Raw genomic sequence first — 25,172 nt, forward strand, 5'->3', positions numbered from 1 at the left:
TATTTGTTCTGATTCATTTCACTGTGACTGCATCAACCTGTTGGTTATAAAACCTCAATATAATTATCTAGGCTGACATCTTTTGGGTTTTGATCCTGTCTCTCAAGCTTTTTTAAAAATGATTATTTCCAAAACTGAGGCTTTATTGTCTCCTGTTCTTTAAAGAGGATACAATAAATCTAGAAGTTCAAAACACAAAGTCTCACACAAAACCATCTGGGGTCAATGGGAATTAAAGAGAAATGCTATGTTTAAAAGTTAAGTATGCAAGGACACTTCATCTCTGTGATGCCACCAAATCCTTTGCATGACCACAGATGTCTGGGGGAAAGGCAGGGGCAAGCAACGATTGACTACTGAAGAAATAGATTTTATTATCAATTTTTTTAAAGGAACCAGGATAAATACACATTTAAAATACTGCTGACTAACCTTAGGTGTTTGCCATTTGGGAGTTATGCTGTGCAGGCACAAGTGCATCATGCCTTAAATAGTTCAGACAGTGCTGCAGAAACTGAAACTACACGTGGCCTTTGGGCTAGAATTCATCAGGGACCTGCCAACCTGGAGCAAGTTGCAATGCTGGTGTACAACTCTGGGCATCCTTCAAGATATGTGAGAGATACACTGAATGGCAGAATCAAAGAATGAATCATAGGGTGGTTTGGGTTGGAAGAGACATGAATGATCATCTCATTCCAATCCCCCTGCCATGGGTGGGGACACCTCCCACTATCCCAGGTTGCCCAAAGACCCATCCAACCTGGCCTTGGACACTGCATGGATGGGGCAGCCACAGCTTCTCTGGGCAACCTGTTCCACTGCCTCACCACTCTCACAGTGAAGAATTTCTCCCTAATATTTAAACTGAATCTACTCTTGTTATCCCTCATCCTGTCACTATGCTCCCTGATAAAGAATCCCCCACCTGTCTTTTCTGTAGGCTCCCTCTAAGTACTGGAAGGTGCTAGAAGGTCTCTTCGGAGCCTTATCTTCTCCAGGCTGGAAAACCCCAACTCTCTCAGCCTGTCCTTACACAGGAGGTGCTCCAACTCCTGATCATGTTCGTGACCCTCGTCTGGATTTGCTTGAGCACATCCACATCTTACTTTTGCTGGGGTTCCAGAGCTGAACATAGCACGACTGGTGGGATCTCATGAAAGCAAAGTCCAAAGGCAGAATCACCTTCCTTGACCTGCTTGCCATGCTTCTTTTGATGCAGACCCAGCTGTGCTTGGGCACCTCCTTGAAATCATGCACAAATATTGTTATTTCAGGAATGGCTCACTTACTAAACTGAGGGACTGGAGTAAAAGAACTCTACTGAATTCTCTGTTTCTCTTTACAAAGAACTCCAAATTGAAAATACAATCTATGTGAGTGTAAAATAAAACAATTCTTTCAGAACTGAGGGCAAAAGCTTGAGATTTCTCATCAAAACTGAATTAAAAGAATTTTCAGAACAGAATGTCATACTGAGGGGTAAAATTAAAATGATTGATTTCCCTGATTGTCAAATAAATTAAAATGCCTTCTACAGTACCACTAATAGGGTCTAATACCACTTGTACTCCTCCAGAGACTGCCTTTTCCCATTTTATGAAAGAATCTAGTCAGCTTCTAGTTAATACAAAATTTTGCCATCTCCAAACAAGTAAAACATCATTTCTGCTTTCCATGGTACCTCACATAAGGTACAAGTGTTACCTTGAACCCTGTCTTAGGTCAGCCACTGATGACTCCTACCTAGGGACTGGTCTTACTCTACAGCAAAGCTGCTCTGTAGGAAATTATGCCTCTTGTTCTTTTTGACATCTGCCTGTGGCTTTCTGTGTTTCATAGCAAATGACAGACTAAGAGAAGTGTTCTCATTGGTCTCCTGACCATTTACAGCCTAGAGCACCTGAGAATTTAGCACTGTGTGAGATGCACAGAGGCCTTGTCATTTTCCACTTACTAGAGTATGACCTCCTGGAATAACTCATTTCTCCCACTTTCTGTTAATTATAAGGCTTCCAGTTGCTGCTACAATATTTTGCTTGGGGACAGAGAAGAGATATCCTTAGCTCAGCATGCAATGGGGAATTTGACTTTGTTACACGTAAAAGAATGGGAATTTTTCTGTCTTAGTTTAGTAAAAAATAGTAAAGCCTAAGGTATGTCATGTCTGTACGGATCCAAACTGAATGTAAGGCATGTCTTGAAACAGTGTTTAGAGGTCAAGTATTTAAAATACCTTAAATCTTCTTATGCTAACCTGTTATGTTAGTTGATTTTGTTATTGCTGATGTGCTTTTTTGTTATTTTTTTATTTTGAAGCCTAGGCTGGTTTATGAAAGGAGGGTATTGAAGGGACAAGGAAGACACCAAAAGACTTCCCACATCCTGCAGCAATTCCAGACTATAACCCAAACAGGACTTGTGATCTGAGACTGGGACTGTTCACAAGACCCTGGAAAGAATCTAAAACAAATGCACTAAGGAATAATGGTTCCTCAAATGCTGTAATGATAGATGCAGAATTTTAACATGAACTAGTTTCAGGTACACACAAAAATGATCTCTTTCAAGTATTATTAGGAAATGGCTATGAAAAAAGGAGTAACTTAATGTGCAGGATATGAAGGAAATCTGTGTGCTTTTTTTGTGTGAAGCTGAACAACTTTTTCACCCTTTATGAAAGGTTTTGAAAGCTTTTTACTCTTTCAGGAAAGATATGAAAGCATAGTCTATGCCTTAAATAAAAGCTGAAAAGCAAATAAAAAGAATCCTGATTCCTTCTCTTCTCACCCACCACTTTCCAAGGCCCTTATGAGAAATACTAAAATTATTGTTTCTTAGCTACATGAGAAATTGCAATATTATTAAAAAACTGTAAAAAGCAAATTAAAGAAACGCAATGGGATTTATGTGTGTGCACATGTGTATGCATGTTTACATACTTTGATCTGCTTCAATAAACAGCCTTATGCTGGTAGCAGCAGATAAAATATCATTCTCCCTATCTTTATCTTATAATCACCATCCAGCCTTCCTCATGCCACTAATGATCCCCTCAGGCAGGCACCTGGCCATGGAAATTAATAGGAACCAAACCAGCAAGTCACAGCTCAAGTAGAACTGCAGAGGCCAGAGCAAATCCTGGCATACTCAACTATCTGATAAACACTTCAAGAGTTAAATGGGAATCATGACAGGACTCCATGAAGCCCACTGTCAGCATCTCCTGACTGTTTAATAGTTGATCTGAAGATAAACAAGTACACAAGATATATTTTTTCTCATGTTCCAGTTCATTTGAACTTTAATCATTTAGAAATGGGAGTTTCACAACCAGGGTGTCGCTATTTAACACATTTTATAGGAACATCTCCATGACGTGGGTCTTTACCTTTTGTAATGTTTCTTTACCCACTTTCCCTTTTCTAATTTCTCTTCTGACATCCTCTTCCAGTAATGCTCAACCAGCCATTCACTTTTATTAGTAAAGCTAAAATGAATGACACTAATTTGAACAGCATAAAACCTACATTGACCTACTTTTATTAAATGAAGGAGAATAGGCCTGATAGATTGTCCATTTTACTCTTCTGTTGAAAATTATTGCTATTTCTTGCCATGATCTATATATACAGGTTATGCTTAACTCTGTTTGAAAGCAACACAAATATAATACACAATATGTTCTTATTCATTCCCTGTTCTGAATTACCAGCAATTCAAGAAATAGCTAAAACAGGTGGTTCCAAAATTTGAAAAGGGAAAGAAAAAAATGGAACAAGGCAGCAGGTCACCATCTTGACACAATTAAATGCCACCTATTGTTGTCTTAGCTAGCATGAGTTCTAACGTCATTATAGTGCAAGGATTTCATATCACCACAGCTTCACACCTCCTCAATGTTTCTCACAGACAGCTCCTCTAAGCACTGACTGTTCTGGGTCCTTGCAGCATTCATCTGACTGTTCTCCCCCAGATCTTACCAATTTTATACCACTTGTTGAGATCAGGCCTACTTCTAATCCTTAGTAATTGGTCCAGCTGCAACTCATTGGGGGATAAGATTACCTTTTATTTACCCATACTGTATCCCCCTACAACCTATGAAGTCAGTATAACCCAATGGTATTTTTTAAGAGAATGAAATACCCTCAGGCATTTTTCTGCCCAGGTAGTTTTTGCTTGTTTCTCTTCTTCAGGCGTTCAATTTTAAAGGTCCAATCCTGACTGAACTGCTGAGCATTCCTCTCTAGCATTGGTTTTAGCAGAGTAGAAATGCCCTTTAACCACCTCACTAAGGTTTCCCAAGAATCACAGAGTTAGACCTGATAATTAATTGCTGTCTGACAAGACCTAATGTCACAGAAGAAGCCTTTGGATGTTCACCTGAAGGCTGCACGTTCACCTTCTGCAATGCCTGACAGTAACACTTAATGCCACAGGAATACTGCTATTTCTTTCACAACAGCAACCAGGAGATCCCAAATCAGATCAGTATCACATCATCCCAGGCATAATTTAATGGTCCCTAAAGGGCTCAGAGCACTAAGAGATTAGAAATAACAGTGATGACAGTTGCTCTGTCTGCCCTGGCAGACCCAGTGCAGAGGGGACGTGAGCAGATTATCACAGTCACACAAACAACAGCAGCAGAGCCAGAAATCAAGCTTGGGGTTCCTGAAATTAACAAAGTCATCTTTCTAATGAGCTTTGCAAGCAAACAAGACACATGTGCAACTACCCAACCGGTTCTACTGCAGTTCGTAAGATGAAATTTAAGAGCAAAATACAAAAGACCTGTTCTGAAAAATCTGCCCTAAAAAATCCAGTCTGAGGTACCAAAAAAATCAACACTCACTACCTACAGCTACATGCTTTGGGGGGAAAAAAAGTCAAGCTAGTGTTCACAGATTATTATTTTTTAATAGTTCTGGCCTCAAAGCAGTAGCTCACATTCCCAATATTATAGGGAAGGAGGAAAGCAGAAACATATCAATCACTCCACAAAGAGGCTTGTCAGGGAGTGGGTATTTTTCTTTTGTAGCATTTTCTTCTCAGCAGCTGCCCACGTACACTCTATCAGGAGATATCTCAGGTGTCCATCAGAATATTCTTCTGCATTCTCTCCACTGCTGGTGCTTGAGCTTAATTTATTTGTCAAGTGCTCCTTTGGGAGTAGGACTGGTTGGGGGAACAGGGAGGAATGTGTTCGTTTCATCATGATACTGGCCCATCTCCCTGCTTTCTGTCAGCCTGCAAATATTTACATCAGACCTGCTGGATTACTGCATCTTTTAGGATTTTTTTTGCAATTAATTCAGTCTCAATATTCTCCTCATTTCCATACTTTTCAAATGTCATTTCATCTCTTTTGATCTGCTTCCATTTCTTTTCTCCCTTCTCCCTCTTTGCTTTCATGCTCTTTTTGAATTTTGAAATGGATTTTGTTGGTTGATAGAGGCATTTGAATTGCTTTCAGAGACTGGGCCTTGGAAACATAGTATAGCAGCTTGCTTAATCACATTTCTCACCTAGAGCCTGTATAAAAAGGGTGATACATAGGGTGTGAGGTTGCAAAGCTACTAGTGAAGATGAGCTAATGGACCCTGGCCAGCCTTAATTAGAGTTTCTAAGCCAAACCCTTTCCTCCTCTGACCATGAGTGTGTCAGCCTATCAGTTTTATAACAGCTGTCAACCTCCTCCGACTAGTTTGTCTTCATCTTTCCTATTTTATGTGTTGACACAGTACCAAAAGAGTAATTTCCCTGCAGCCAAGGGGTCCTTCACTCTGCAGGCAGAACCAAAAGTGCCTTTTCTAGAGGGCATCTGACTCTACTCGAGGAGGGGCCATATGTGGCATGAACCACTGCAAGCCTTGATACCCTGCACCTTTGGGATATTGCAGTCTGGCACTTCAAAATATACATGCTTTTATATGTCCATACACATATACACATACAAACACACATAGATATACACACACGTATACAGATAGATATATACACCCACCCCACTCCCCCAAAAACAAACCAACATTAAAAAAACCAAAAAATCCCCAAAAAGACCCCAACCCCCCCCGAAAAAAACAGACCAAAACACGAACCTACACTAAACACAAAGCTCCCCAAACCATCACCACAATAAATCCACTGCTGAACTGCTGGCACCCAACATGAATTGCCAAAGAGGGCACAGTGGAACAACTTCTTTTTCTATTTCAAACTAGTTGAGGAAGGCTTATCAATTGTGTATGTGTTTCCTAGTGGAAAGCTTCCAACCAGCTGTGCAACACGTAAATCAAAATGTGCCTACTTAATAACAAAGGCTTGTTTCCATCGGGATGGACAGATAAATTGCTTTCTGCTGGAGGATAAAGAGGACTGGGCTTTAGGTGTGTAAAAAATGGTAAATACTTCTCTTCTGCTTTTGTTCTTTCCCAGCCAAAAGCATCTTAAGAGAACCATCTGTTTCACTGCCACAGAAAGAAAAAAAATTAGGGTTACCAGGCTGCCTGTGCTTATTCATCCAATTTTACCTTGAGTTAAATGTTGGAAAACTGTCCCCATTTGAAAGGTTTTAGTTCTGCCACTGGCTACGATAAAGGCTGCTTTTCTATCCACTGCTTGGGTTGTCTGTCTCTGGGCTTTTTATTTCAGCTAGAATTGCAAAAGAAATTACACTATTCTAGTGTAAAATGAATGGGGTTTGCTCATTTTAGTTTATTATCTTCATCTGTTTCTCTCCACTAAAGGAGAGAGAAAAGTCCCACTCATGCTCCTGCCCTCCCCTCACCCCCCAGAGAAAGTGGCAATTGTACCATTAAGCCTAGAGTGCTTTACATATGCAAACACAAACACAGTGCTTACAGCAAAGATCTTTCCTATCCATATGTTCATCTCCTTTCCTTTACCTAAACCAGACGATTACCTCAGCAACTCAGCTGTGTTATTGAGACATTTCAGCGTGAAATTTGTTTTTCCTCACTGAACTTTAAGCGGAATTTCAAGTGCCAAGTCTCCAAAGCCAAGTGGGGCTATTAAGAGATAATTACTAATTATGCTAATTTGAGAAGTTGTGCTATTTCTTTCCCTGGTCATTTTATCTGCAGCTCTCCTGAGAGAACAGTCCCCATTCAATGTTAATAACCTTTCCAGGCTAAGCATTCAATGGAGGACAGTGTGTCCTAAACCCAGGAATATTTTACAGTTAATCTAGATATGTGCCTGTAAATTAGAAAGAGAAGCAAGTTGCACTAATGCTAATGACTTATGTTGTTAATTTTTTGCAGGAGCAGAAATATCTGATTCCTCTCCATTCATATATTGATATAGCTGATGGTTTTATTTTAAACTGAGTCCTAAATGACTTGAAATATTCAGTACCCCAACAATGTTTCTCAATGATCATTTTCTAATCCTACCTATTGAGAGCTCCCATAATAATAGATAAAAACAAAGACGAGATTTGATTTGCATTTTCTAAATGTCTCATTTATTTTTGCCTTATTTATAAAATAGAATGGAACACATCTTTTCCAAACTCTCCATACTTTTTTTCCTTTTCTTTTTCAAGACAGACTTGATTACAGCAGTCTGCAGAGTATGCTGACAGAGTAAGAGACTTTATTATTTCTTTAAAGAAAATAATGACTTTAGGTTTTATGTAATGTATAATTCCATCCCTGTTTGGTGGCAACACAAGTATTTGGTGGCAACAGAAATATTTTACACTTTCTATAATTTGTGGAGTGGCAGTAATCAGAGTCTTTTGGACTTGGTTGCCTTCCCAGTGCAGAGCTGCTGGGACAGCCCTCAGGAGGGGTTATTAAAATCCTGTTTCTCTGCTCCTTGGAATGGATCTCCCTGGTAAGAACACATGGTGAGACATGTCCAAGATCAGAGCTCCTCACTGGAGCTCATCATCCTGCTGGACAGTTTTCTAAGTGGCATTGGCAGGGTTTTCATTGAGCAGGGTTCCTTGGAACTCCTTGCACAGCCACTGGTGCTGACCCCAGCTGTCCTTGCCTGTGTCCCCAGGGATGCTGGCAAGGAGTCACACAGCAGGACAGGAGCTTTGGCCTTGCAGGGCAGGGGCTCCAGCATCACAGGCAGCTGCAGCTCCTTCCCATGGCTTGCCAGCTTGCTCAGCCATCTCTGCCAGCCCGGCTGTGGCCAGGTCAAATTTCTCCAAAATCCCTTCACTGCCGCCTGATGGCACCAGCTGGAACCTCCTCTGAAGGCCAGGCCCTGCCCTTGGTGCACACCAGAGCTCCCATTTTCAGCAGAGATGACCTCTGTGAACACCAGCTGCAGATGCTCTGACAGGAAGGCAATGCTGGTGTGCTGCTGGACCAGGGCTCACACCAGCAGCTGAGCTTAGAGGCTCCAGAGCTCCAAAGGAGAGGGCAGAAAACAGGAGACATTCAAAATATCTTCATAAGAATTGAGCTTATATTCTGTGGGGATTTTATGCATTTTGCAGCATCTAGATGCAAACTAAGTTAAGTTCTCCTTCATGCAATCAAAATAAAAATAGGACAGTGTGACAAAAAAACCAAAGGTTAGCAGCTTCTACTTCAGTGTTTCACTATTTTAAACTCATATATGCACCTCAAATTGATAAGTGCATTTTTTTAAAAGGCAGAGAATGTAAATATTCAAAATCTTGGGTTGCACCTATTTCTGGAAAATATAATGCACAGCCTGCAGACTCCAGTTCAGTACTCCCAACGTGGGAGTGGGAGGACTGCGTTCACATGAGACATGAATTAGGGCCTAAAAATATGTCCTAGTAATAAAGGAGAAGCTAATTTTAACTTTCAGCATTGCCACTTTCAGAACAAAGCTTCATTTAGAGGAAATCCAGTTTGCAAGTGTGGGAACCTGCCCCCAAAGCTCAGAATATCATCAGGTAAGACACAGGTCTTCCTTGCTGATAGGGCTGGGGGGACCAACAGCACACTACACTCCTACCATTCCACCAGGAGATGTAGAACAACCATGGCTGTAACTGCATCCTCTACCATTGCTGCAACTGCAGCTCTCACAGGTCTGTGTGAGCACATCCAGAGAACTGGAGCTGCTCAGACCATCCCGATCCCAACCCTTTAACAGCTCTCTAGCACACACCAAACTGAAGGCCCTGACTTGCACCTGGACAGACACACACACATTTCATAGATCTCTTAATAAAACAGAGTTTTCTGGCCATGGAAAGCTCGTGCAGAAGGTGACACAGGCACGGGTCTCAGGTGCAAGTATCACATCAGCTCTCCTGCTGGAGCACAGGTTGTTGTTGGTGAGGTCTTGCATCTCCTCTAAGTCTTATCAACACCTGCCCCAAAACTCAGCCTCACCTGCTCCTTGCTGATACACTACTGTTCAAAGGCACCAGCTAAGGGCAACAGCCAGATTGCACCTGTGTGAGAAGAGAGCAATGCATCTGAACAATGCAAAGTTGTAAGTGAAAAAACACCTGCAAAAGAGATCTCTAAAAACAGAGGCAGTCGGAACAGGAACGTGCCATTTCTAAAAGTAGATCTTCATGGGAAAATAAATGAGTCCTAGAGACTATTTCAAAATGCAACAGGGCTCTGTGGTATCAGCCACACTTGCTCTGTGCTCCATGGGAAACCTGCAGACTGGAGCCACAGCCCCAGAAAGGTGCTTCACATTGCTACTTCTAGCTGAAATGCAGCTCTCTGCACATGTTATTTCTTATTCATGTTTGAAATTACTCTTTAATCAAATACCTACAAAGACCACAGAGAGTTCTGAAAGAAATAAAAAACCTGTTCAAAAAGTAACAGAAATGAGATGTTTTCATTCCTTCTTTAATTCCAGAATGAAAATATTTTAAACTACATAATATTACTGCATCATTTCCAAACCTGCACTTACACTACTGCAAAGTGTTTGGAGCTGCTGCCGATTTTGGAAGGCTTAGATAGCATGAATAACAGAAAAGTGTATTTGCAAGAGACACCAGCAGCTGGGTGGCACCATCTAATTAATATAAGAAATGATGTATGGGAGAGCTCAAATACCATAGCCCAGTTCAGGCCAGAGACAACAGGGTCCTTTGGGTGGACATGACACACGGGTACCAGCTGCAGCGGAAAGGAGAAGCAAACTCAATGCTGCATAAATTATGTGACACTTGGAGACAGATAATTCTTTTTGGAGGAAAAAAAACCCTCTGTGTGATGCTACCTGATGTTTGAGATTGTGACTAGGACAGTACAAGGGATGAGCAAAGAAATTATTTTATTCACCGCTCTTCTACTTGTGCTGACAAATGTACAATGTGTTGGGAAAATTTCCACTATCTCTTCATGCTGTGAGTCAGTGAGGGGGAAGAGACAGCTTGCCATCCCAAGATTTCCAGCTGGAAATAGTTAATGACAAACAGGTACTTGATTCCTCAAAATCTTAACCCTAACTATATGAAAAAAAAAGATGCAAGCAAGTGCAGCAGGGCAAATTATTTCCTGCAGAAGCTATGAACAAACAGGCTTCACATGGAAATCTTGACAAGGAGCTGAGGGAAGCTCAGGCCTAAGTTTCTGAAGGAGGATGGTCCTTTCACTGTCACCAGCAGCTGGTACAGCTGCAGGTCCCTTAATGGGATTTTCTGAAAAGCACAGATCTTGGCATCTGAGAACTGAATGAAAATGCTGGATTTGTTTACTTACTGCAAGTGTACAAATATGTGTATATTTCTAGCCCACATCTTTGCAAAGAAAATTGTGAAACTATAAACTGATGGAAGCTCTGAAACAATTCATCACTGCCTTTTTCCACCCAAAGTTTCTTTAGGCTGATTCTTAAAAAAAATGGACATCTGAGGTCTAAAATTCTTCAAAAAAAACCCACAAGTTGTGGACTCCTTGATTTCTGTATTTCCCCATGGTCCATCTGCATGGATTTATTTTCAGGCTAAGAGCCCAGATAATGCAGAATGTAACGTTCACCCTTAAACCCTCCCAGTTATAATAAAGAATAAACAATAATCATGATGAGTACAAGATGCAAAGAGATTAAATACAAGGCAGATGTTCAATCTTGTCTTTTCAGCTGAGATTATAAATGGTCTGAGCCTAAGAGAAAAATTCAGAGCCTGAAAGTGAAGGTTTGCTAATTAATCAGTTATAATGGAATAGGGGATTAGAGAGCACAATTAAAACACACTGAAAACAAGAATGACAAAGGAGGATGGAGAAGGGGATATGGAAGCAGCTCTGTCAACAGAGAAACATCTCTACATAAGCAGCTGAAAATGATGCAGCTCGTAAAAAACTCGTGTTTAAGAATTAAAATCAAACTACAATCAAAAGACAATGTTTTAAACTAAATTAATTCCTGTAAATTTGTTCCAATGTTTATTCAAAAAAAAAATACAGGGTTGGATCCAAGCTTCTTATGAAGCCTAGGACAAAACTTCCATTGAGTACAGAAATATTTCCTTTACAGAAATATGAATGTACATTAATACAGGCCTTGCTGGAGCACATATTGGCATATTAATATGCATAGTACAAGAGAGTCTGTGCTTAAGTACATAAACAGAAATTGAATATAAACATATGCATTCATAGCTTTGAAGTTCCATTCGTAACATAAAAACAGCATAGAGAAATTATTAGCATTTTTACAAGATGATTTCTGCCTAAGTCAGATACTGAAATGCTACTGATACTTCCAAGGCATTCAACAGATGGGGAGTCTAGACTGATAACTCCTGTGCTAGGCAAGTGTATTTTTAAACCTCCTTTAACCATTAAATTCTGATGCTGTCCTGTAAGGATGAACTAAGGTCCTTTCCTGAGTGTGCAGCTTTAACTTCCTTGTTTACTTTATGAAACTAATTTGGCAGTGATCCACTCCTGATAGTGCCAGTTAGCATGACCCCAATCCCTATAAAAATTACCACCAAGACCAATCTGTGCTGAAGACAGTGTCACCTCCCACATGAGAATGTCCTATGAGATGCAGGTCCCATAAGCGGTAGGGCCTGGTGCTCCTCAAAAGCACAGATTCCCACGTAATAGGGTAGGATTAGGCTCCTATATTCTTCCTCTTGATTCTGCTCTCAATCTTTCTCTTTTCTCTAGTGGAAACAGAAAAGGAAATTGTGCTTTAGTTTGCAACTTCTCAAAAACATTGATGAATGCATATTTGCTGTAATATTATCTACTCCACTGAAATTAATAGATAACTTTAATGGATGAAAGTGGATATGACACAAGTGAGGATAGAAAAAGAACAATTTCTAGCTCTTTTCTAGTTTTGGAAAATGAATCCAACAAAGTGATATCCTGTTAGAAACACCTTTGCTTAAATTTGTGCAATTTTAAGCTGTATTACAAAGGTACCATTTATTTGTGTGGTTCATTGCTTGCCCTGAGAGACCTGCATTTGTTCAAAATATGAACTTATTCTAGATTTAAAATTTTAAGAGCAAACTAATGTAAAAACATAATGAAACCACCTTCAAATCTGCTTACGTTCTCACTTCCCATACAAAATTATTTTCATCACAAAAATAATCCCCCAAATTTGTCTGAGATTATTCCAGCAAATCCCATGCCCAACAAATCCTAAAACATGCTCCACCTGTTAGTGAAACTATCACAGTAATTGTCTGGGCTTTTATCTAATGAATATGCATTACAGCAGTCAAAACAAATTCTATCTTAATCTATATTACTGGGGAAAGTTTCTGAAACAAGCTGTTGCAGAGAAATTTATATAATATGTTGTCAACATTCAGCAAAGACAAGCTGTCTGCCAGAAAGGGCTGATGGAAACAGTTTCCCACATTTGGTCAGGGAGATGTTTTTGTGCTACCCTTAAGCCCTGCTTTTGTCCCAAGGTATGCTGAGAGCATCCCATGCCCTGGTGCCTTTAGCATACCTGCCCACCTGTACTGCACCCTCCCTGCAAAGCCTGAGCTGATCACGACTAAAAAGCCTCTTTTTGCTGTGTGGATTTCTGTGAGTCATCCTCTCTTCTACAACGTGCAAACCCACTGACACCTGTTGGGGCAAGGACTGATGGAAATTCAGCTGTCTGCCTGCACAAGGGCTGGGTGGGACTGCACCTGCACCAGGTGTGTGCCTGACAGTGCAGTGCAACAGGAGGTATGGGGCAAACCAGCAACAGGAAAGGTACTCGAAACCAGCATTACAGAGATTTGTAAAATTAACCAAGATTAACAAGATTTGTAAAATTAACCAAGATTAACGAGCCACTCTTCCCAATCAACTGCCCACCTATGATGCACACATTGCTTTTGCTATAATAGCCATTAGGAATAGTCTCAGCCTCTTGTCTTGACTTTTTGCTGTCTCCCTTTTCTGCCTAAAGAGCACAGGAGGTAACTTTATGTGCCAGCATCAGAGAAACATCGACTCAGCTCAGGAACTGGTAGCAAGATCAGTTTAGACATGCTAAAATAGAAAGCCCTAAGAAATATATGCTGTAAGAAGGTACATTGTTATTTTTGTATATAGAAAATCTTTAGCTAAATAAATGTTATTTCTTATCCAGTTTCTGATTCCACAAAAAAAGCTAAGCACCAGCACATTTGTATGCAGATCTTGTTACTTATTATTTACTGCTTTTCTGAGCAGCAGTGGAATGACTGAAGAAGTGATTTTGCTGAACCAAGGCCATATGTTACCCCAAAGACCTTTGATGATATATTGGTCCTCTCCAGGCACCAATCTCATATATACTTTCCTTTTCATAATTTGTATGAATAGCAGCTGCTTCAGTAGGTGAGGATACAAACAAGGGAAGTAAGATAGTAAAAAGAAGGGGAGGAAAGAGATGGGTGTTTTGGTAAATAAGAAACAAATTGAAGCAGTGCAAATATGTGGATTTTCAAGGTTACATACACTTTTATTTCAGGAGTTATTTTTTTGAACATTTGCGATGATCTTTATTGAGATGGCTTCTGTAGTGCTTAATTATTCTCCTGTTAAAACAGCCCTCTGCAAGGCCCAAACCAGTGTAATTTGTTGCTGCTTGGTTTCAGTTAATTTCAGAGACAATTGTTTTGAGGCAAAATTAAGATAATTATGCATGAGGAATAGATTTTTAAATTACTTTTTAACTTTATAAATTACTTTCCTGGACTCAAAAATGAGTCTTAGTTCTTTTTTCATATTAAGCTGTGCCTGCTGCACTTTAGTCAAAGAATTCTTGTTAAAGACTAGAGTGAATTTAGAGTGGTTTTAGCTAAAGTGGAATAGTCTTTTGGTCTTCAGAAGAGCTTGTGCATGAATGAAATTGACAAACTACATACAAGTGTAGGGACTGTTACTATGATTTTAATGGAAATGAAAGTGATGAAATTTAAAAATTAGTATTTAATCTTTGTGAAATTAAGTCAATCATCTAAAAGAGTAAATCTCATTTTTAAAAAAATTAATCTGTAACAGTTTAGATGAATTCCATAAGCAAATTTCAGCATTTGAAGGAAGTACCAAATTACAATATTGGAGTTATTGTGGTTATTCTGCAGACTTGTCCACAATGTGCTGCATAATACTGAAAAAAGAGCTGTCTTTTAGATTTAAACTTTGCTACCTAGAAACCTCACCCTCAGCACCTATAACAAACCATTCTGGGAGAAACAGAAGCTGAAGAGCAAATGTGATTTAACACCACAGAAGAAGCAGATCCCACGCCTTCGTCAAACACAAAACAGATAAGTAAACACGAAGCCCTCTTCTTTCCACCAGCAGCAGGCAGAACTGCTTTGCCATGCCCAGGGATCACCCTCTCCTGCCTGGCAGCCCCGGTGCCCTGCCAGCCTGCAGCCTGGCACACGGCTCACTTGGCACCAGCAGCTCCGGGGACCGCCGTGGCACATGGGCAGGGACAGAGCCCAGCAGGGGCATCCAGCTCCAGCTGTGACACAGCCACGGCAAGGACTCCTACAAGCCAGGTTCGCTGGGCACTTGAAAGTGGAGCCACAGACTCCTGCATTCCTACCTCGTGCTAATTAATTCTGCAAGAGACTAACTGCCCTGACTCAGTTTCCCTCCCGTAAACTGGGTGAATTTGGCCTGTCTGCCTGTGAGAGTTAATAACTTTCCATAAGTAGTTTGAGAGTGTACCTAGCATGATTACACTGATGCATTTTTATTAACTCTGGGCAATAAGAATCCTTGCTGTCTGGGATGAGTTGGAACTAGCTGAAGAGAAGGATGATCTTACCACTGTCAGGGAAAAATAGTCCAATGTGCCTTACATCATAAAAGCACAAATTTAATAAGGAATTCAGCGTTAGCCTTCAGGAAAATCTGACAAAACATCTTTGTCTACGGCTTCTTACCACATTTAAGCAGAATGTATCACTTGCTTAAATATGTGCCTGGGTTAACCAATATATAAAGCACTGTTCTGTTAAACTACTTCTGCTACAAACCAGACTTCTAACTGCAAAAGACTATTTCATTTCTGACTACTCAAAAACTGTATATATTTTTAAATTCCCTGGGGTTTTTTGACACCTAATAACCATCTCCTGGTAACTGATCCTGTTAGTAATTATTGCTCATTTTTACCCTGCAGTTTACACTTTGTGTAACATGAAAATATTTCAAAGTTCTCTCTCTTTTTTTTTTTTTTTTTGTAACAAAATTAATGCAGAGATAAAGTCTTCTTTTAAAAGAGTATAAGAGGGTATAAGTTAACCTAGAAAGATAGCTTTTGACTGAAATGCTTCACATTTATCCTTGAACACTCTTGTATTTTCCTTCTTCTTGTATAGAAAATTTAAAGAATTTGTATAGTCAAACAGTTTTACTAAAAAAAAACCAAAAAAACAAAACCCCACCAAAAAACCACAGCATCAAATGTCTTGTGCTTATGGATTCCAGTTAAAGGCACAAAAAGCCCTCTTTGTAGGAACAGCACCAGTTAAAGCAATTCTGTTACACAACTGTAAAAACTGATCATTATAAACATGAATTACAAACAAGTCAAGTATCTTGATTTTAGAAACAACAGATTTTACAACAGACACGCATCAGATGCTTTAGCATAAATAAATTATAAACACAGGTCAATCAATAATCTTTGAAGCAGTTGCAAGTGGAAGAAACCTGCTGTCAGTGATATTAAAGAACATTCCCTTTTTGTACTGTTTCTTTTAAACTCCTAAACCCACAAGCAGCAAGAGCTGAGCTCCACTTTAATTACTGCACTGCTCAACAATGAGGCACTGCCGACCACTGCAGTCTGCTTCCCAAAATCCCCATTTATATGGACATGTAAATAGCAATGCATTATTGACAAGAAGAAGGGAAATTACAACCTGGAAATCAGCTAATGAAAGTTAATTTTGGGTAAGTTCTGTTCAGGAAGCCCTGGGCATTTTGTCTGGTGGTTTGCGGCAGGGCTGCTGGCATGGATGCAATGTAGAGCACCAGCTAAGTTGGCTTCTGCTCTGTTAGTCCTTCTGTAGGATTCAGCTGGAGAAAGATCAGCACACAAAGAAACATAACAACAAATCCACCTTTTTGGTAAAGGTTTGGGGTTTCCTGACATGAGTATTGTGGATTCCTAAATACACACATGACTTCACCATGCTGAATTACTTAGCTACTCAAAAAACATACCTACACAAATGAAACATAGGAATAGTCTAAAAAGTCTGGCTTTTAAGTAGTGTCTTTCACTTTTTATTTCTCACTCTAAAAAAAACAACAACAAAAGTCATAATCCTTCTGCAGTTGTGCCTTTGTGATTTGTCTATAAGAGGACTGTTATAGCTCAGAGAAAGATCACACACAAATACTATGAGAATTTTTATACATACATTTAAAAAATTACAAACGCATACAGTCTGGATGGATGAATGTGAATAAACACAAATTACATAAGAGTATTTTATTTTTACATCACAAAACAAAATACCTGAATGGAATATAAAAACTCTTCATATAATTTGAACTCTACAGGCTTTAAGACCCTTTGTCTCATATAACCTGGAGTTTATTACAGTCATTCAGTTCATACAGCTAGACAACTATATTTCACACAAAAATGTATATATGTAGCTATATATTAAGGGACAAACGCATATGTACATAGAAACACAGTTTTGCAATCCTGACTGATACTGAGAAGTTTCAATTTCAATTTTACTCTGAGTAGGGGCAGCAGAATTAGGCCTTATACAAAGGTAGCACATTATTACAGTTGGCTTGAAAGCCATCATTTTACATTTGTTAAATCCCACTATTTAAGGAGTAAATAGCTATTTCACAGTCTCTGAGAAGTGGCAAGAAGCAAGCAATTGCATAAAATCAGTTGTGTGTAAATCCCTAAGAAGATGGAGATAAAATATCTGTCAAATTCTACTTATTTCTTCCCACACTTCCCAGCAGCTTTGACTCTTCACGCTGATGTTTCATTAGCATTTGGAAAAAAGGTGATTTTATTAATAATTCTGAGCACCATTTCTCTTGCAAGGAACAAAAAATGGGGGGAAAAAGTCACACTTTAGCACAAAGTATTTTGCTGAGATCTACTTGTTCCTCATTCCAGACTCACACAAAAAATGCCACCAGCACATAGTGCAGGTTTCAGAAACAGCACTCACAAGTGGCACAGCTCCAAAATTAGACTCAGTAGTTGGTTTAGCACTGAGACCAAATCCGAACCCAGCACAAAATCACTTTCAAAAACACAGATTAGCTTGCAGGGGTAATCCCCTATGACACAATATTCATCTGATGACAATGCACTGGCAGTCATGCCAGTACATGTGGGGTTTTTCTGCTTAACAAATCATCTTGTGTTTGTAAAATTTGTTTTCACCCTCTTTTAATTCAGCCTTTTGTTTCTTTTTTTCAAGAGAAGAAATGGGTGGGGTGAATTAATTTTATTGTAATCATCCTAACCTCAGTACAGAATCAAAGTAAGAGACTAGGAATCAGTCTCAATTTTGGTCTATTTTTACATATACCACAAAGGGCGTTGAGTGGGAACAGAGAGGAAAGCGACTTAAAAAGCTGTCAGGAAAATTCTGGGGAGATGTGCCTGCCTCCCTCCCAGCTGTGCTGCTGGTTTTGGGAGGACAGGGCAGAGGGATGTGCATCGCCACCGCCGCGAAGCCGAGCGGGAAGGCGCCTCCTGAACCGCTGCCACGCCACGGCCTCCGCTGGGGAAACGCCAGAGTGCAAAAAGCCTCACAGTGAGCAGGAGCGATTAAACTGCCTACAAATCACCTTTCCACCTAATCCAAGCAAGTCAGGAGTCAGATAATTTCCTGGAAAAGAGGATTCATATCTCATATTAAAAAAATGAAATCCTTCTTAATGTATCCTACTCAAAGCCAAAGCCTACAGTCACTGAATTGAGCATCAAACTTAGTAGTGCGAGTCTCAGCTGAGCTAATCAAATACCTCAAACTCCCTACAAATAAGTTTTGTTTTTCCATACCTTGAATGAACAAAATTCCTAGGCCAGCTATGTACAGTCTCAACAAAAAAAGTCCTTCCACTCCCACTAAAAATGCTGAAATTTTCCTTCCTTAAAGGCCTCTGTCTCAGTAAATAAAAAAAAAAATCAGGAATAAATTGGAGTAGCCTTTTTACCTTCTTTAAAATCATCCTTCTTTAATATGATTTTACTGTATCTTTTCTTATGTTTGTCTCCAAAGTAAACAATATAAATCTTATCCATTTTCTCCTACCAAAATTTTACACATCTCTAATCCCTTTTGCCATATGTCTCTGAAACCTCACTATTTCTAGTACACATTTGGGAGCTAGAACAGCCAGAACGAAATAGAATATACCTAGTGAAAATACACCTTTCATTCATTAATGTCACCATAATATCTTCAATATTAGCCGCCCTGCTCTTTACACACTGTGCCCTGCTCCATGCTTCTCTTCTTATCACACTTTGCTTAGCAGAGATTTTCATTAAACCAACCATGGCAATGTCCAGTCCTTAGTCTAGAGTGCATATTGTTAATTCAGGGTCCAAAACTACATCCTTATATTTCAAATCTGCTGTAAGAAGCAAGAAATTTGAGACTGATTGAACGACAATAACTCCATCCATTTCATGCTTTCTGTTAAGGCATTAAATTTGGCTATTTTATGACTCGGGGAGGGTTGCCTATTAGTATGGGTTGACAAGCTGCTTCAGCCAGTTAACAAAGCAGTTTTTTTAATATGTTATATATCACAATATGCTGTTATACTCCTCCGGGTTGGCTGCTTCGTTTCAAATTCATACAGCAGCGAACAAAGGTCAGCCACAGCAGAAAGGTAAGCGCTTCGTTTTACTGTTGAAACTTGCATAATCTGCAGGCAAAACAAGCTGGTTCACACAGCAGACGTCAAGTTCATCACAGATGCCTTGAGAATGATCTATCTGCTGATGCGTATCAGCGTTTTTTGTCTGGATAACTAATCACTTACACGGAAAAAACGGTAAACTGCCTGAAAGGTTGTAGAGATAGTTAGCTGTAAACACAGGGATCAATTCACATTCATTACTACTTGCAAAACCTGTACAATATTGGCCAGCAGTAATTCAAAAGTAGTACAATTAACAGAGATCAGACAGATATCCTCATGTTCGCTTTTTTGAGACTACTAACCTATAAGGCATTAAAGGAACCTAAGAAAACAGTTTGCACAGACCTTTAGGAACTTGGTACTTCACAAGGCAATTTCATCTAACCTTTAATTTTTAGTGCAGCATTTTCCATTTTAGGTTATCACTTCAGAAAGGGCTGCCTTTAAGTATTTTTCAAAGTGGAACTTGTAAGCAAAGCTCTCACCTTATGGGAGAATTTTCCTACACAAGTCACCAAGGAAAACCTACAAAATTTTAAGCAATATGAAGTGATTTCCAGCAGTAGGATTCCTTGCCACTAGCTTTATATGCCTGTGTATTGCCACTGAGGGAAGCAAAACCTCTGACATATCTGTGGTCAGAAAGGTAAAAATTACAATATACATCATTGCTCACGTAAGACGTGGTCAATATCCAGACCAGTGCTTTTTCTACTTACATAATTAATACTTCAAGATAAAGTTGAAGTATTTTGTTCTCTTTGAAAGTAAAATACACCATTCTATTGTCCTCACAATTACATGCTGTTCTCTTTGAAAGTAAAATACACCATTCTATTGTCCTCACAATTACATGCTGTTGCTAGGAAGTTACAACTCTGCTATAACCTAATCGTCTGCTATTTAGATATGGACTCATGAATCCCATATTTTTATTCTAAATTTAAGTTCAGTCATCGTAGCTAATGTCCTTGATGCTATCTCAAATTGCTGTCATTACACGGATCACTAGAAATTGGAGGTAATAGTAAAAAAGAAAAGAAAAAAGAAAGCTACCAAATTAGATGATGGATAAAGGTTTAATCAATTTAATTTTATCACCAAATCCATTCCCTTCCTCTCAAGCTGTCAGGGCACGAGATAAGCGGAACACGTCGTGAAGCACAACACAATCCTTTTGTGGGGAAGGAGTTGTGTCCCTGAACCTCGCCAAGATGAAACACGCTCATTTATTACTTTGGCATTGCAGGATGATGAAGAACCAAGCTGGTTTCCTCCCTTCATCTTTCAGCACAATCTTTCTATTTCATTAATTTTTCATGGAATTTCATTTCACAATCATTTTGCCTCTCTCACCCACTTGCTGCCCTTATCTAGTTTATTCTGTCAACTTTTATTTCATGCCCCATTGTATCAGTAGCGACTCTGGCCATGGCTTTCTACCACATCAGGGATACCTGATGCCCTCCTGCTTCCAGTAATTAAACACTCAGTAGCCCTATAAATGGCATTGCAAATAAGGGGTCTTAATTGTTGTCTTAGACTGGAAAATAACTCAGAAGGGTTATCTATCCAATCCCCTATTTCATACTTACTTTCTGTGTGTTGATTGCTAGGAAGTTGTTGGAGGCTGCTGAAGTGTGGCCTTTTTAGTATTATCAGTAAATGGCAACTCTGCTTTTGTTTGGTCTACTTGTAATGACTTATCTGGGAAAACAAGCCCTCTTTTCAAAATCTATACCACAGGCTATGAAATGGGCACAAGCTGTGCTGAGTTCTGCCAGTACTCTGCCATATTCCAGAGGCCTGAGAAAACACAAGAACCCGCAAACACTGTCACCACCTATAAACCCCTAAAAATTTTAAACGGGTTTCTCTAAATCAATAGGCATAATTTTCTCTCCTCTGGTCATTTTATACACACCAATTAAAAACCAATCCAAGAACTCAAAACCAAGCAAATAGAGAGAAATATAAAATATCTATTACTGCTGCCACATGAAATTAGTATGCAGATAATCTGTCAAGCATCCGTATTTATTTTTAATTAGATCTTTGAAAAATTAAGATATTTACTTCCCACTGAGAGCTATCATAGTGTTTTAAATCACAATGAAAATATTTCTACCTATAATAATTTAAAAAATAGGTCTAAGTATCCACATTTTACCTTTTTACCCACATTCTGCACAGAGTGTAAAACTGAATTAAACCACTTTAAGTCTAGGTTTGCAATATGATATTCACTGCATAGACATTCATTGTTAAGGCAGGATCTTCTTAAGCACGAAAATAAGATGCATGCAAATTAATTACTGGACAATAATATTGTACATGGGAATAATTTTCAGTGTCCTACACTCTTCAGCACTTGATTTGCATACATGGATATTCGCTCTCTGACTCTTACTGCATCTGTTTTGGTTTTTTTTTAGGCCAAATGCACAAGGAAATTCAGATATTCAGAGAATGCTGTTTGCTTTCCTTGCTTGAACTTGCTTTCTGCCCCCAGGAAACTCCTAAAACAGAGCATCCAGGTATGGAATGAAGTGCTATACCCACACACACAAATTTATAATTCACACTAACCAGAGCAAAAAGATGACTGAAAACATGGAAAGTAAAACAGAAGAGATAAGCAACACTGGTAAATAGAGAATAATAACTGTTTCTGCTGCTGTACATTCCTAGATATTCTATTAGGCAATGTCTCAACCTTGTTTTAAGCACAGTTCTACGTAACATGTGTACTAAAATATAGTAAGTTGCAGAAATAATTTGTTGAGTCCATTTCCTTAAAGACCGGGGATGTGACAGATAAATTCATTTCCTTACTTTGTCTAATACTCAATTTAAATTTAAGACTGCAGCGATATTTTTTGCCTCCTCATGTTCATAGGTATCCCTGTGTATGGATGTGTAAACATATGTGTGTAGTTACACACATCAAAGTGGCTACTAAAAGCATTCCTGCTATAAACAACAAGATTCGTATTGGAGAATAGTACAAAACAAGTGTCTTTGGTCTAACTCTCTGCAAAGACTTTCTCACAATCTATTAAACAGACCAAACCTGCAAAACAGTGGAGCCGACAATAATTCTCATCAAAAAAATAGTAATTTAATAACCTAATAAACATTTTCTTGACTAGTTTCCTGAATGGTCTGTTAAATAACACCTCCTTATGCGATACCATTAAATAAAAGAAACAAAGATGGTCACTAAATAAAAATAAAATATCATAATAGTAAAATCCAAACAGGATTTTATACAGGGCATGCTTTAAGTTACAGGATTTTTTGGCCAGCATGATTTCATAGCAATGTGTAGTTTTTTGAATGTATACTGCGATTACAAAGAAAGGAAAACCAAAATACAAATCTGTAATTAGTATACTAACCAACTACATTATTTGAAAAGTGGTTACAAATAGCACATTTGGAAGCATAAAAATTAACACTTCAAGTGCACATCCTATTGATGTTGGCCAGTTAAGCAGCTTCTAGAATGCGATCCACCTCCAGCTGTGCATTCTGCAAATAGCTGTCAGCTACCAAGCTATTGTTGAGCAAGTTTTCATGTTTGTTTATTTTAACACATTCAACTTCCACCTTTGTTCTGGCAAAACAAAGCAAAAAAGGATGCATCAGAAAAGTCTTATTGAAAGATCCTAACTTTCGTCTGCTCCTAAAAACGAAATTAAACCAAGTACCTTTTCTCCACTGCATAGATTAATGGTTTACTCTTTTCTCCTGGCCAAGCACAGGTCACTAAAGCTAGGCTAAGTTTGCAATTCCATAGAAAAACAGTTTTTCTAGAACAAATCACATTAAAAAGTCTGCAGAGCACAACTTGATTACAGGGAAATGTAAAGGGCGCTGAGTACGCAGGCTCTCCTTTCTGAGAGTTTTAAAATTTATTCTGTAATGCCAAGCGAAAGGCAGCCTTTCTCACCAGGTGTTATACCCTGCTAAAAACACAGAGTAAGAAGTTGAGTTTGCACACCTACTTGAAGTCCTGATATATCTGCACATCTGTTGTTTCTATTTGTGTGCAGGTCACTATTTGTTACTATGATTTTGAATACAGAGTCAAGAGATGAAAGTAAAAATAGTGACAAATGACAATCAAATGACACAGCCTTGCATCTAGCATTTGGCCCGGTTTTAGCAGCTACTATACAAAAGTTGCTTTCGACATCTTCCTAAAAAGTTATCAAATACTGCACTTACTAATTTCAACATAATCAATAATTAAGAGACACTTAGCTAACGGCACCTATAAATTAGGTTCTCTAGAATCTGAAGGAGAAACAGTATATCCAAAGCATCAGCTTGAGTGCTAGCTGAATAAAACTTGTGTGAGTACCACACAGAGATCATAATTACATGTTAGATTATATTTACTGCTTGGATAAACACTCGGACTTCACATCTCTGAAGCTGAATGCCTTGCAGCTGGGCACCTCTGGCATTCTGCTCCTCGTATCAGTTTATTTTACTTTAAAGTGCTCAGAGTCAGTTAACTTCGTCTTTTTCAGGCAAAACATCAAAAATCAAGCGGTAGCGTGTCATCCCCTCTACAGGAGAAAGCAAGACAGCCTTGCGAAGAGCTGTTATCTAGGGCATATTCCCTGCTAGCAATGACATCCTGTAGCTTCACTTTTCCTGCTTACGGCAGTTAGCGCCTTCCTAACCGGGGCTCGCTTACGGACGGGGAATAGCACCGAGACAGAAAAACTTGGTGGACCTCGTCTAGAAAAGGAGAGAAGCGGTAGTTTGGAGGGCGCCACAGCCCCGGGGTCTCCACGCCGCGCTCCACCCGGGCAGCGGCACCTGCTGCCCGCGGGCTCGGGCGGGCTCCGGCCCGCGGCGGGAGATGCGGGCACCGCGCCCGGCCGGGACAGGCCGGAGCCCCGGGACGGCCCCGCTGCACCAGCCCTGCACTGCCCCGGACGGGGCCTGCCGAGCCCCCCCCGCTGCACCCCCGTGGGTTCAGCCTCGGGCCGGCACAGCGCAGGGACGGCGGCGAGCTGTGCCCGGCCGCGGGGCCAGGGCGGCCGCTGCCGTCCCCGGCTGGCCCCGAGCAAGGCACCGCCCGGCCCGCCGCGGCCGTCGGGGCAGCGCAGGGTTGGTGCCGGAGAGCGCTGACAATAGAGCTGCGAGCAGCCGATGCTGTGCAGATGGCAGGCGGACAGAGTGGGAAAAGAAAACAACAAGAAAATTACATCTCTCTTACCTTTCCTCTTTGATCTCCTCCTCCTCCTTCTCTTGGACTTGCATCTCAGCTGCCCGCTCGGCCCTCCCGACGCCCTGCCGCTGCCCAGGACGGATGTCATGCCGGTACCTCAGCGACCAGCACCGCGCCAACGTGCTCTCCTCCCGCGGAGTTTCTCTTCGTTCTGGAGGCGGCTTTTATAGGGAGGTGGGTCGGGCCGGCGGGGCTGTGCCGGGGCTGTGCCCGGGCTCCGCTCGGCGCTGCCGCCGCGCGGGGGTCGCGCCTCCGCCCCGACGTGCCGGGCCCGGCCGGGGCGATGCCCGGGGGCGCCGCCGCGGCTCTGCCGGCCCCGCGCCCACTTTTTGCACCTCTGCGAGTTGCCGGGCACCGGCCGCTTTGAAGCCGATGGTGCGGGGGTGGTGGGGGGGGCGAGGGGGGCGGATTTGCTGCTGCAAAGTCTCCCGCAGCCCAATCGCTCCCGCCGCCCGGCGCTGACATCAGCTCCGCCAGCCCTCGCCCCCAAACTCCGCTCCCCCGGGGCTGCCGGCTATGCCCGGCTCCGGGGAGAAGGCGAGGGAGAATGGCCCCATAGGGAATAAAAACATCCTGCCGCCTCGTCT

General features: G+C 40.6%; 1 protein-coding gene across 1 annotated transcript in view; it reads right to left on the bottom strand.

Annotated features, from left to right (window-relative positions):
• ADARB2 (adenosine deaminase RNA specific B2 (inactive)) overlaps positions 1-24,720 on the bottom strand; it is a 307,043-nt gene extending 282,323 nt beyond the window's left edge. Inside the window, exon 1 of the mRNA XM_050970900.1 lies at positions 24,574-24,720. Coding sequence (XP_050826857.1) covers positions 24,574-24,673 — 100 coding nt within the window. The 5' untranslated portion in view covers positions 24,674-24,720. The remainder of the gene's footprint in view (positions 1-24,573) is intronic.
• Between the last annotated feature and the right edge of the window lie 452 nt (positions 24,721-25,172).

The sequence above is a fragment of the Serinus canaria genome, chromosome 2, assembly GCF_022539315.1.
Source record: "Serinus canaria isolate serCan28SL12 chromosome 2, serCan2020, whole genome shotgun sequence".
NCBI classification, from domain to species: domain Eukaryota; kingdom Metazoa; phylum Chordata; class Aves; order Passeriformes; family Fringillidae; genus Serinus; species Serinus canaria.